The 11,389-nt window shown below is 39.9% G+C and overlaps 3 protein-coding genes across 3 annotated transcripts; 1 reads left to right on the top strand and 2 right to left on the bottom strand.

The window, feature by feature from the left end:
• Window positions 1-190: 190 nt before the first annotated feature.
• LOC145898750 (uncharacterized) lies at window positions 191-4,565 on the bottom strand. Its single transcript, XM_082987335.1, has 11 exons — window positions 4,472-4,565; window positions 4,125-4,361; window positions 3,922-4,062; window positions 3,719-3,859; window positions 3,440-3,641; window positions 2,919-3,066; window positions 2,064-2,211; window positions 1,639-1,794; window positions 1,230-1,410; window positions 984-1,146; window positions 191-863 (listed from the first exon to the last, which is right to left on the bottom strand). Exons 1-11 carry the CDS (start codon window positions 4,544-4,546, stop codon window positions 692-694), a joined length of 1,764 nt encoding a protein of 587 aa, XP_082843461.1. The 5' UTR covers window positions 4,547-4,565; the 3' UTR covers window positions 191-691.
• Window positions 4,566-5,812: 1,247 nt separating this feature from the next.
• On the top strand, window positions 5,813-7,520 carry LOC145898216 (heme-binding protein 2-like). The gene is made up of 6 exons (XM_082986646.1): window positions 5,813-5,910; window positions 6,491-6,554; window positions 6,629-6,730; window positions 6,786-6,921; window positions 7,049-7,226; window positions 7,331-7,520. The coding sequence occupies exons 1-6, from the start codon at window positions 5,813-5,815 to the stop codon at window positions 7,518-7,520; spliced, it is 768 nt and encodes a 255-aa protein (XP_082842772.1).
• Window positions 7,521-7,537: 17 nt separating this feature from the next.
• Window positions 7,538-11,326, bottom strand: LOC145897832 (uncharacterized). Its single transcript, XM_082986281.1, has 4 exons — window positions 11,147-11,326; window positions 10,367-10,468; window positions 8,647-8,814; window positions 7,538-8,236 (listed from the first exon to the last, which is right to left on the bottom strand). Exons 2-4 carry the CDS (start codon window positions 10,409-10,411, stop codon window positions 7,757-7,759), a joined length of 693 nt encoding a protein of 230 aa, XP_082842407.1. The 5' UTR covers window positions 10,412-10,468; window positions 11,147-11,326; the 3' UTR covers window positions 7,538-7,756.
• Window positions 11,327-11,389: the final 63 nt, after the last annotated feature.

The following is an 11,389-nucleotide window of genomic DNA, read 5'->3' as shown; positions in this document are numbered from 1 at the left end:
ATGGTGTTTTGTACTTCGTGTAATCAACAAATGCTGTTAAAATACACTGCGCACTCTGACCTATTTCTTGTACACATACGGTTAATCTTTTAAAAAAGCATTATTCCGTAGTATTAAAACAACGCATAGGAAAAAAATATTTCCCTCAGATGTGTAAATCATTCTGAAATCTCCAACGAAACAAGCATGATCAAAACGGCAACTTTTTCTGTTTCCTAAAACAATGCACAGCAACAAAAAATTGCACGAACGCTAAGAAATATACAGTGATCTGGTGCCAAACGTAAAATTCAGGGGCGAAGAATACGCAACGCGAAATGATCACCAATATATTATTCAGTTGTTAAAATATGAAAGAAATAACCGACAAACAGCTTTGAAAACCCAATGTAAGCAACATACGGTGGCGGTAACAGTAATGCACGTACGCAAAACAGTTGGCAATTGTCGGGCAGGAAATTGAAGCAATGGATTGCGGGAAGTGACTGAACCATTCACTAGAATGTTGCAATAATCCTTAAACCAAGCTTTGTTTGTCTCGATTGTAACTACATAACTATCTAAAACTTCTGTGAAGGCAGCATTTGTGAACCATCACAAAGAAGAAGCTTTCGCGTAGACTTTAGTGTCTCTAGAGAAAAACACACATATAATCTCATAAGGCAACCGCAAAATTTACAAATTGCTTAAACTAAAGGTTTTTAGGCCGAACATGAAGCTGAAATGGTTCCTCCAGTTCTTTTGCGTAGTTCTCCTTCATTGCCGTGATACCCATAGCGTTGATTTTATTGTACAGTTTTTTCAAATGATCGTCCGTTAATGCAGATTTTGTCGGATTATCGTGTTGGCCCATTTGCAGTTGCCTGAAACCAGCAAATATTATCAACAAAATACAAAACATGTGCATGCGCCACTCCACTTCATAATATGCACTTTCATATGTTTTACATGTACTTTCATATGTTGAATAAAGTAAGACTTACTCGTTTACTCTGGTTAGTACTGGTGAAAGTTCGATCTTTTCCATTCCTTCGTAGATTCTCTTCACGTAGGCAAGACGAGCATTACGACTCACTTTCACAGCGAACGAATATCTTCCACCGAGAAAGAGAGTTGCGGGCGGGTGGGCCGAATGCTCGATGTTGTCTATATGGCAACAATCCACTTTTAAAGAATTTCATTTATCACGTACAGTCCAAGCCAAACACGATAACTTGAATACGCCTTACTTCGGAAAATGACCATTCGTCCAAACTTAGGAGCGACAGCGGCGATACTTTCGTACAAATCACCACCAGGACCGAGAAAATCGTGCACACCGTCATCATTCCGTTTCACCATCCACAAAGTCTCACCATAGTCGGAAGTTTTTATCCCCTCGCTCAGGTAGAGAAGCAATGTATACTCTATCTGAAAAAGGAAATATTGCTGCAGTATTTCACATTCCACGTCGACATAGCTTATGTGTACATCAAAGGGACAAAAACATTGACAAAAATCAGACTGTTGCATCAGATTTTGTAAATCCGTTAGAAAGATTATAGAACACATGTTAAATGAAGCATGTCGACCTACAACGCTTTTTTGATGTTGAAAAAAGTCGGAAAGCGCGCAAAAGTGATTCCAGTAGTCAGGTACCTGATGTGGTTCGGAGTCTGGGTGGATCCTTGTATGATCAGCGGAGCGAATAAAGTTGAGAGCAACATCGTACGGACTCCACTCGCTCTCGTTGGAAACAAACTTGAGCAAGCCTTGAATGCGCGGCCACATATCGGTCTGCAGGAACTTGTCGACCTGCACATGCAACCAAACTTCTTTTTCTATTGCCAATTTCTTAGTGGTAAAAAATATAACTAAAACGAAGAAAAGTATAGCAACATGTGAATTTCTGGTTATAAGGTCAACGTATTGACATAAAAAAACATTGCTAGTATGGAGGCAAGGGTAAATAATGGTCGAAAAAGTTTTCAGAAAATTTTGCATTTAACTGAGAGAACGGTTCGACAAACAACGCCATCTTCTTGTGGCAGTCACAGGCTTAAGATGTAGTGCAAGGTACCCACGTTGTACGACGACATCCACTGAACGTTGTCGTGATCCTGCAGTGGAGCAGGATCATACGGGTTCATAAAGCCTTTTACTTTAAAAAGGTGTGTTCGCCATGCAAGAAGTTCTTCCCTCGTGAATAGGCCGTCAAAAATATGAATAGGCCTGAACAAGAAAAGCAGGATTAAGCCAACCACCAAGACAAGAAAAGACACAGATGGAAATTAACAGTAAGTAGGATTTAAACACGCGTGTAGCCCACATGTATGCGCAACACTCGCTTTATGCGTGGGAGTCCACATGGACACCTGCTAACATGTTCCAACCTAAAATAATAATAAGTCGAAACCGTCACGTAAGTAAATAGCGGAGACAGGACTGGAGTAAGAAAACGAATAAGAGTCGTGACATGAGTGTGAACCGGTCGGGATATATTTTAATATTAACATAAATGCTAGATTTAGGGCCTATTGGCCCTAAGGCAAATCGTGACAAGTGGCCTGAAAATACACATATTGCGTACATTAAGAATAAGGCTTAAAACACCAGATCAAAAACACAAAATCCTCAATGAATGTTTCGTAGTTAAGTTTAAGAATAATTTTACTTAGGATGCTAAGAGGAATTAGTAGACCCTTCTATAAAAACTTTAATCCTGAACTTACATAATAAAGTTATATGGGTGGTCTGGATTTTTGGCTGCCCTTAGGCACGGGTCTTGTACTCCTAATAATTAATCCGGCACTAGTTAATATGAAAGACTTGTTCTGGGTTTGGCTCACCGCTTTACGACAAAATACGAACACTCGAAATTGGTGGAAAACTAAGTTAACATATACAGATGTTTTGTTTTTGAGTCGTATCCAACCCACCTGTCCTTGGTTCGGTCGTAGAAAGTTCGTGTCAAACATTTGCCGTAATCCACTTCTCTCTGCGCGTCCTCGTTGGTAAAAGAAAACTCGGAAAATTGTTCTGTTTCCTCTTCCGCTTTCTTTGTCATGGAAGGCGAAACAGTGATCCCTAGCACGAAAGGGAATGTAATAAGTTTTAGTACATAAAAATAGTTCAAATATCCAGTAAAACTTAAACCGATTTATGTGAGGAATGAAATTACGGATAAGATGGCAGACGAGGAAACAAACAAAACTTCAACGAGAGAGCGGCGCCTCAAACAATGGCAGAGAACCGGAAAAGCCTTATTGCGGCTCGCCATATTGCTTGTAGAAGCCCACGCAGTCACGTATATTAGGAAACTTAACCACCTACTTTTCCAATGACTCATAAGCATGCAGGGAAGTACTTGCGAATAAGATTAACATTTACAAACAAATTCTAATCAACGTGAATTTTTATAAATAGCCATTGTTTTCTCAAGTAATTTGCTAAAACACACCTTCACTTTTCAAGTCAGTTGTCAAGTAAAAGTTAATGTAGGGTAGATGGTTGAAATAGTTGACACATGGAGCTCTAAAGAGTGCCATGTGGCATGATGGCCAAAGCAAAGCGCGATATGCATGGGGATGAACACTCTCTGTAATTTCCAGTCTTGATTTGTCAGTTATATTTGGGTTGTGCATTTCGCTGTAGAATGACACCTAAAAACATATGCAGAGGTCCTTTAAACTGCTGAACACAAAATCAAAACCCCACCATCTTTATAATGTACGCTAACCTGGCCATAGTTGTTTAATCTCCACTGGTTTCCCATAAACAAAGTAAGAATGAATCTGTTCGGGGCGCAATATTGATTTACATGTGGTGGCATGGCATCCAATGCGCGCAACAACTCGAACTGACCATATTCCAATTTAACCTGAAAACCAATCAAATGTAAAGTGAAACATAAAGTAAAAATTAATATATTTTTTGACTTACCTTCTTCTTAAGGGCATTTTCTACAATTGTTTGAAGATCATTCCACACAGAAAGATTCCTAAAATAGCTGATATCCAGTGGTTTCACCCATGGGGCACTGCCATAATTCCACTCTACATCTGGGTTAGCACGACTGTAATTCTACACATACACAATGTTCCACAATTTATTAAATTGAAGTTTAAGTAAATTTATTATCTTACCATGTGCATAAATGTGTATCTGATTGGATTCTCCCTTCCTTGTATAAGGTTCAAGTAGATACTTTTTATTGAATCCTTAATTGCATCATCAATCACCCAAGCTTTGTCTCCATCACCAATATCCAAGACCCTGCTTATTCGAGCTGACCCTTGCTCTATTTCAGGAGGCAATTCCACAACCTCCTCATCAAAAATCTCTGTTTCTTCATACACACCATCTTTAGGTTCATTTTTGTTCTAAAATGATACGGGATACATTTGTTTTCAGAACGTAACTTAATTATTGATATGTAAATAATAATGATCACAATTTAGGCTAATTGATTCGAATATAAATAAATGATTACCTGTTTTGGCTGAACTGCTTGTCCAATGGCCAACACAATAACAAAACACAATGTAAGACTGTTTAGTTTGTTCATTCTATTTTTGGTGCAACAACTTTTTAATAAAATATGTGGTGTTAGAATCATACAATCAAACAAGCAACAAAAAGTAGCACATTATGCAACAAAGTCAGGACATAATTACAATTCGTCCTAAAAGAAAAGTAGCTAAAAATAAATATTGTATATAAATTAATATCTTAATTTTTATTTAAATTTATAAATCATATTACCAAGAGATAAAACCTATAAATACACATACAATCAGCAATTTAAATATTTATTATGTTAAAATAAAAAAAAAAAACTAAAAAAAGTAAAAATATGTTATTATAATTAAACTGGATATATATTCAATTTCTTTGTTTTTATCAAACCATAGAATGCTATTGCTATAACAGTTATTCAATGGAAAACACACTCACTGATCCAACTTCTGTTTGTGATGTTTTTTAATAAAAAAGTAAAACAACAACAAAATATTTTATTAAAAAAAACACTTTCACTGTGCTTTTTTACGTAAAAAAATCATGAAAACTTCATGAAAAAAACACAAAACATACAAGCTAAAAGCATCCAAAAGCCAAATCCTAGTTGCCCACGCACCCGCAGAAACCACGCTCACAGGTTTTTTCTTGTATGGTTAGCACCAAAAACCCCCGCAAACTTGAAATGTGCAACTAAGCGCCGGCTTGCACACACCACACAATAAACACCACAGCTGTTAAAGAAAAAAAATGATTTCCTAAAAAGAAGTACGAGTCTCCCGCTTGACTCAAAGTGCCACCTAACGGTAGTTGTAAATTTGGTTTGCATTGTTTTAATAACTACTGAAATTGTGCTAAATCAGAGCTCTTTAACCTGGGTTCCGTGTCCCGGAAAGCACTTCCAGGGGTTACGTAAACTTGAAGGGTTTCATGCAAGTCATTAAGTTATGACATTAACAACATTAAATACTGAGTAACACTGAAGTATTCTGTTTTAGCTATACCTAAATTCATGTACCGGGAGCGTGTTTGTGGGAAATATAAGTTTGTTTCTCTTGTGACAAGAAATGGGCTGTGCAATATTTACTGGACTACATTAAAAGTTTTCATAACGCCAAAAACGTTGAAGAAAACTGATTCACCTCCACCACACGGATGTTATTTAAAATGGTCCACCAGCTCCACCACACGGATGTTATTTAAAATGGTCCACCAGCTCTACCACGCGGTTGTTATTTAAAATGGTCCACCAGCTCCACCACACGGATGTTATTTAAAATGGTCCACCAGCTCCACCACACGGATGTTATTTAAAATGGTCCACCAGCTCTACCACGCGGTTGTTTTTCAAAATGGTCTTCTAACTCCACCTTACGGATATTATTTGAAATGGTCCTCTAGCTCTACCACGCGGTTGTTATTTAAAATGGTCCTCTACGTCCACCGTACGGATATTATTTGAAATGGTCCTCTAGCTCTACCACGCGGTTGTTATTTAAAATGGTCCACTAGCTCCACCACGCGGTTGTTGTTTAAAATTGACCTCTAGCTCTACCGTACGGATGTTATTTGAAATAGTCCTCTAGCTCCACCACGCGGTTGTTATTTTAAATGGTCCTCTAGCTCCACCGTACGGATGTTATTTAAAACGGCCCTCTAGCTCCACCACGTGGATGTTATTTAAAATGCTCCACCACGCGGATTTTAGTTAAAATGGTCCTCTAGCTCCACTTCGCTGATCTGTTCCATGTAATTCATCAAGTTATGATTTGACAAGTTATAAACAACATTAAATGCTGCATTACACAGGATTTCCATGGCGCCAAACATGTTAAAGAGAAATTTGCTGAATGAAAGAAAAAAACTTTTGCATTCTGCGCTACTTAGGATCCTGTGTTGGTGTTCTACTGTAATTCCCAATTCATATTTTTCTAAGATAAACTAGTCATTTTTCCCTTAAAGGCAGATTAAAAAGCTTGCTTTGTAATTTCAGACAATCAGCGCGGGACGAGCAATTTCTAGTCGCACAAGACGTACTTGCTTTAAGTCACAATTCAGTAAGAGCCCTGTTCTTTCTACCCTCGTTTGTTAATACAAATGTACTAAAGATTCTAATGCCATGTTTTTCAAGCTTGTATTTTGTATCAGTTACTTTCTAATCTTGGTACTTGGCAAAAAAACTTACAACGGGTTTGATCAACCAGAATGGACGCTGGCTTCAAATCAACCAGAGGTGTGGGAATGCTGTTTATATATTTATTGCAACCCTTCAATTTCTATGTATTAAGGACAAAACTTATAAGGTGAGATGTTATGTAGCGGCAAATTGGCCAAGCACAGATGTTGTTGGTCCCAATTTGGCAGATGCAATGAAAACGGCATTTTTGCGCCTTTTTGGTTACATACAAGGGCAAAACTCAGCAGGTAAGAACGTATTACGGGGAAGAAACATTTTTATAACATTTTACACTGCATGCAAGAGCAATTGTGCTGCAGTGCGACATCTAAGTTAGGCAGTTTGTCATGTATGTTGTGTTTGGTGCGTGGTTAGGTGCCATCATACCCATGACAGTGCCTGTCAAAATTCGCGTCACTATTGGAGCAACCTTGTTTGGCACCAAAGAGCAAATGTCCTTCTACATTCCGACTAACCTTCAAGCTCGGCCTCCGATCCCAACAAACCCCTTACTTCGCATCGAAGAACGCCAACCACTCACAGCTTACGTTAGGTAATAATATTGTTAGAAACATACGAATTATAATCTGCACCACATACGGTTTGTAAAATCGCTGCAAAAGGGCAAAAAGTAAGACTTTGCTTGTGTTTTTCCAGGGCATTTTCTGGTTATGCAACTGAGACTGACTGGTGGCAAAACGTATATCTGCTCTATAGCGACCTACTGCGGAACGACATTGACACGTCAACCATCGACCTGAAGTCGTTCTACATGGCGTGCTATGACGGTCCTTACCATCTGTTCAATCAGCGCAACGAGGTGTGGCTCGTGGAGAAGAAAAAATAATTGTTTTGTTCCTGATTAAAGTATTTCGTTTATTGTAATACAACAATACAACATGAATGACGTCCCAGATTCGAAGCAGCTCGTTTAAACAGCGGACAATATCACGCACGTTTATGTATATACACTCGACCAATACAAGATATGCGTAAAGTTGATTCACAAAATCTCGATACAGTGCTAGCAATAACAGTATTAACTGCATTTAAAACAGAGCAAGGAAGCATCTTGTTTGTCCATTACGACTGAACTCCATTGGAAAGAGCTTGCTGGTCTGACTCGTTGGCAGTTGCCGAAAGACCAAGTATTCTTCGTCTTCTTTCCTCGTCCATCTGCTTAGTCGGCCTGTCAGTGTTCTTGGACTTGGTAAATACAACTTTTGGCTTGTCTGCCTTTGTCTCAGGATCTCCAATGGACTCGAAAGTTCCAACTCTGGCGAGGACGCTTTTTCTTGTGGGCGGCGGAATATCAGCTGGCTTAGATGGTCCAACATTCTCCGAGCCACTGTCTGGCGTAATAGGTCGCCCGTTCTGTGCAACGAGCTGGTTGTCGGGCTTAGGAGGGTCATCTGTGGTCGTGATATTGGCGCTGTTTGTAACTTGTGTGATAACGGGTGTTACAGGGCTCTCCGAATCACCACTGCTGTTAGCCGGCTTATCAGTACGGAAAAATTCGTGGGTCCGTTCCTGTTCAACGAATTCTTCCATGGCAGCGGAGTCCTAGAAAGCAAGAGAAGGATTTTTGTATTGCATCACTCTAGTTATAGACGTTTAAAGCCCAGTTCCCTGAATTATGATGTTCTGTCGGTATACGATTTGTGATTACCCATAGTGCACTTTTATGAACCACACCTTCCAATGGCAATGTCATTAAATTAACAAGAATTTGAAATTAGGTCTTTCGCACGGCCTCTACAGCAGAGTGCGTATCCAACGTTATTCAGATCCAGGAGATTACCGGCTATTGTAAGTCAGAATTGTGTTTGTAAAGGCTTTAAATTACAATACCGCGAACATACTTTAGTTATTCATATATGCATGCGATTTTTTAATACGTACAGTTTATAAAGAAGGGGCAATGGTAACCTGGCTGTTGCAGCTAAATAATTAAACGCTAATGGAATACTTACACCAAGATAAACGTCGTCCTTGAATATCTGCGGGGGAATCGCCTTCGGATTCCCGCACTCTCGCCTCATTTGCTCCCGAACATTTGTGTTAGTGGTTATGTCGATCCATTGGGACTCGAGTTTCAGGTTTTGTATCAAGTAGCGCAGACGAGTCTGCTCTCCGTCGATCTATATATGATGACAGCTTGGCGATTAAATTTGTTGCAACGATCATTTTGCGTCATAAACCGGTCAGCGTGAATAATTTATTGTTTTGTTACTGCGTGCAGTGACGCAGGTAAACCGTTCGCTGGTTCGGCAAAGGTTCGATTTGTGCGCGCTAGAATTGCACAGAATGACAAATGCCGACTTCCGGATATTTGCGCTGAAGGTTTGCGACGTTAAATAAACGGTCTGGTTTTTGTAACGTAAAATAAAATCTCTGTTTGATATGAAAAGGATTGTTATTTGAGGCAAAATAAAAGTGGCCACAACTTTTATTGCTGGTTTTATTAGATTGTTTGGGCCTTTTCATAGCCCTGATAGGAATTTGTCTGCTAGGTTGCTGCTGTAGTTTCACCAAGGTTCGATATCCTTTTTATAACCGTGGGCACTGGCGCAAAAGACCATTCATGAAACATGCATGAACGTGCGAACATACGATGGATCGAAGTTACAGCAGAATGTGCAGATTAACATCGCTTTTATATCGTATATGCATCTCATTTTCTCATGTAACAACGGCTCTACGATAAAGTGTACGCGAGAAGAACAAGACCGTGGTTTAAATTGGAGTTTTTCCCACAACCACCTCCTTCAGGAAACATTTGAGTCAATCTCACGGGGCGCAGACGACTTGGCAGCGATCACCACGCTAAAAGCCAACGTAACATTTGCTCGTTCATCTGCTTTGTGGAGCTTTTGTGGTTGTATATGGTCTTAGGTGACGTCATATCAGCTAACGTTGAATGGCAATTTATTTCAAATGTCAACATATCAAAATGTCGGACCTCGTTTCTGTCAACATCAGGCGACTGACCGTTCCACCTCGCCAGCGCGCAAAACTTATTAACCGATACAGATGTTGAGAGGGCACGTAAGATTTGAAAATCAACGGTACTCGTTATCTCAATTGGTCAGATTTGGCGTTCGTCAAGGACCACTTGTGTGCGGTAATTTTGGTAACAGCGGCGGAGGTGGCAACATGTTCCGACACTCTGTTTAACCTGAGGATTCCAATCAATTGCCATCAAAGTTCTCGGAAAATTTGGGTTGTAACATTTGTGGGCTTATTATCGCATGCATTTTGCTGAGGAAACAACGCTATGTTTACCGATAGTGTTGTGCATCACATACATGCTGCACGCCGATGCGAGTTGTCATATATGCACAGGGCGTACAATCAGTTTTCAGTGTTTATTTTGTACAGTCACACCAAACCATTTGCTCTTGCAGGGGCGGGGATGAAAAATCGATAACTTGCACATTAAGCTTGGAAAAAATCCTATCGTCATTCACAGGCAATGGCGCCGAGCGATCGTTATATTTCCTAAAATAAATGTTTTGATACGTGCTTCTCCCAAAGGCACCAGGAAGCCAAACTATATACTTGGCCTCTAGCGTAATGTTCGCCAATTTACTCCCCAATTGATCGAAAATATACTCCTCGGCAGTTACAGCACATTTCAAAACATACAGGATACAGTAAGAGCTTATAAATGTGAATTAGAAAAACACCGACCTTTCTGCTTCCAGTTACGCTTGCCCAATAAACTCTGATCACCATCTTTTACTTGAACAAGTGTTTCCAAAACAAGCAGTAAATGTCGCAAGAAGGCCAGTCCTGTAATGAAAGAATTGAACCCTTAGGCAGCAGCAGCACTGATATTAGAATGGTGTCTAGAAAAACATTAGCAATGGCTCGTGACTCCGACTGTAATTGAACCTTATGGCTTCAAAACGATAATCCCTGAGGCCAAACAATACCATGTGATTGTTTTAGACCGCCTGCCTACTACTCCATCCCTCACTAATCGTAAACTTATTCTTATTCCCCGCTGTTTTTCTACAGCCGTTCTGTGCACCACTGCGGGAGTAAACGAGCTCCTGGTGAATTATTAACACCCAGTCACCGCGACCTATTGTTCAGCAAACAGTCAAACCGCCAGGCTATAGCGTCTTGTGGCGCGCTTCTCCAACGCCCAGAACTGCAAACACAAATCTCTTTCTCATGTTTAGTTTTGAAAATGTGATAAACAGCTACAGGCGAAGAGTTCAATTTCACTTCTTGGCTGGAAGTCGAATCAAACGCTGTCTTCACTTTGACTTGTTCCTGTGCGTAGTTCGCGCATGAACCATGTGCGGCCGTCTCATTACATTCAGTCAAGTACAACTGGCAGTCGGTGTCAATGAATGTAGTTCGACACGGTCCACTGATTTCTACATTTGGCGTTGAATAGTAATCTCTTGATTACCGCTTTGAAGCTGAATCTCTAACTTGACTGGTGAAAAGGCCTAAAACTTGATTGAAATCTGAGGGTAAATACGGCGCTTTTGTCCAACTACGAAATAAGTCACACCATAAGCGCATCAAAACAGGCGACCTTCGTTTCTGACAACACCCAACCACACCTTACAATTTTGATTCTCGGCCACTTTTTACCAGCTAAACTGAATTGCCAACTCTGTGAATAAAGCACCTCTTCTCTCAGCCCGCTTACGAATGAAAAGGTCTGTGATCAATTGAAGCCTCAAGAGCTTTATC

This window comes from Ascidia mentula, chromosome 4, assembly GCF_947561715.1.
Source record: "Ascidia mentula chromosome 4, kaAscMent1.1, whole genome shotgun sequence".
Lineage (NCBI taxonomy): Eukaryota > Metazoa > Chordata > Ascidiacea > Phlebobranchia > Ascidiidae > Ascidia > Ascidia mentula.
The sequence above is the reverse complement of the archived record's forward strand: the minus strand, read 5'-3'. Positions and strand labels throughout refer to the sequence as shown.

What these genes read in the sequence shown, in the direction of transcription:
- LOC145897832 (XM_082986281.1), bottom strand. Translation starts at nt 10,411, where the DNA reads ATGGTGATCAGAGTTTATTGGGCAAGCGTAACTGGAAGCAGAAAG. An exon ending in GCGTAACTGGAAGCAGAAAG is followed by an intron (nt 8,815 to 10,366) that starts GTCGGTGTTTTT and finishes CATCATATATAG; the next exon opens with ATCGACGGAGAGCAGACTCG. An exon ending in AGGACGACGTTTATCTTGGT is followed by an intron (nt 8,237 to 8,646) that starts GTAAGTATTCCA and finishes CTTGCTTTCTAG; the next exon opens with GACTCCGCTGCCATGGAAGA.
- LOC145898216 (XM_082986646.1), top strand. Translation starts at nt 5,813, where the DNA reads ATGGTCCACCAGCTCTACCACGCGGTTGTTTTTCAAAATGGTCTTCTA. An exon ending in TTGCTTTAAGTCACAATTCA is followed by an intron (nt 6,555 to 6,628) that starts GTAAGAGCCCTG and finishes ATGTTTTTCAAG; the next exon opens with CTTGTATTTTGTATCAGTTA. An exon ending in CCACTCACAGCTTACGTTAG is followed by an intron (nt 7,227 to 7,330) that starts GTAATAATATTG and finishes GTGTTTTTCCAG; the next exon opens with GGCATTTTCTGGTTATGCAA.
- LOC145898750 (XM_082987335.1), bottom strand. Translation starts at nt 4,546, where the DNA reads ATGAACAAACTAAACAGTCTTACATTGTGTTTTGTTATTGTGTTGGCC. An exon ending in AAAATGCCCTTAAGAAGAAG is followed by an intron (nt 3,860 to 3,921) that starts GTAAGTCAAAAA and finishes ATTGGTTTTCAG; the next exon opens with GTTAAATTGGAATATGGTCA. An exon ending in GTACTAACCAGAGTAAACGA is followed by an intron (nt 864 to 983) that starts GTAAGTCTTACT and finishes TGCTGGTTTCAG; the next exon opens with GCAACTGCAAATGGGCCAAC.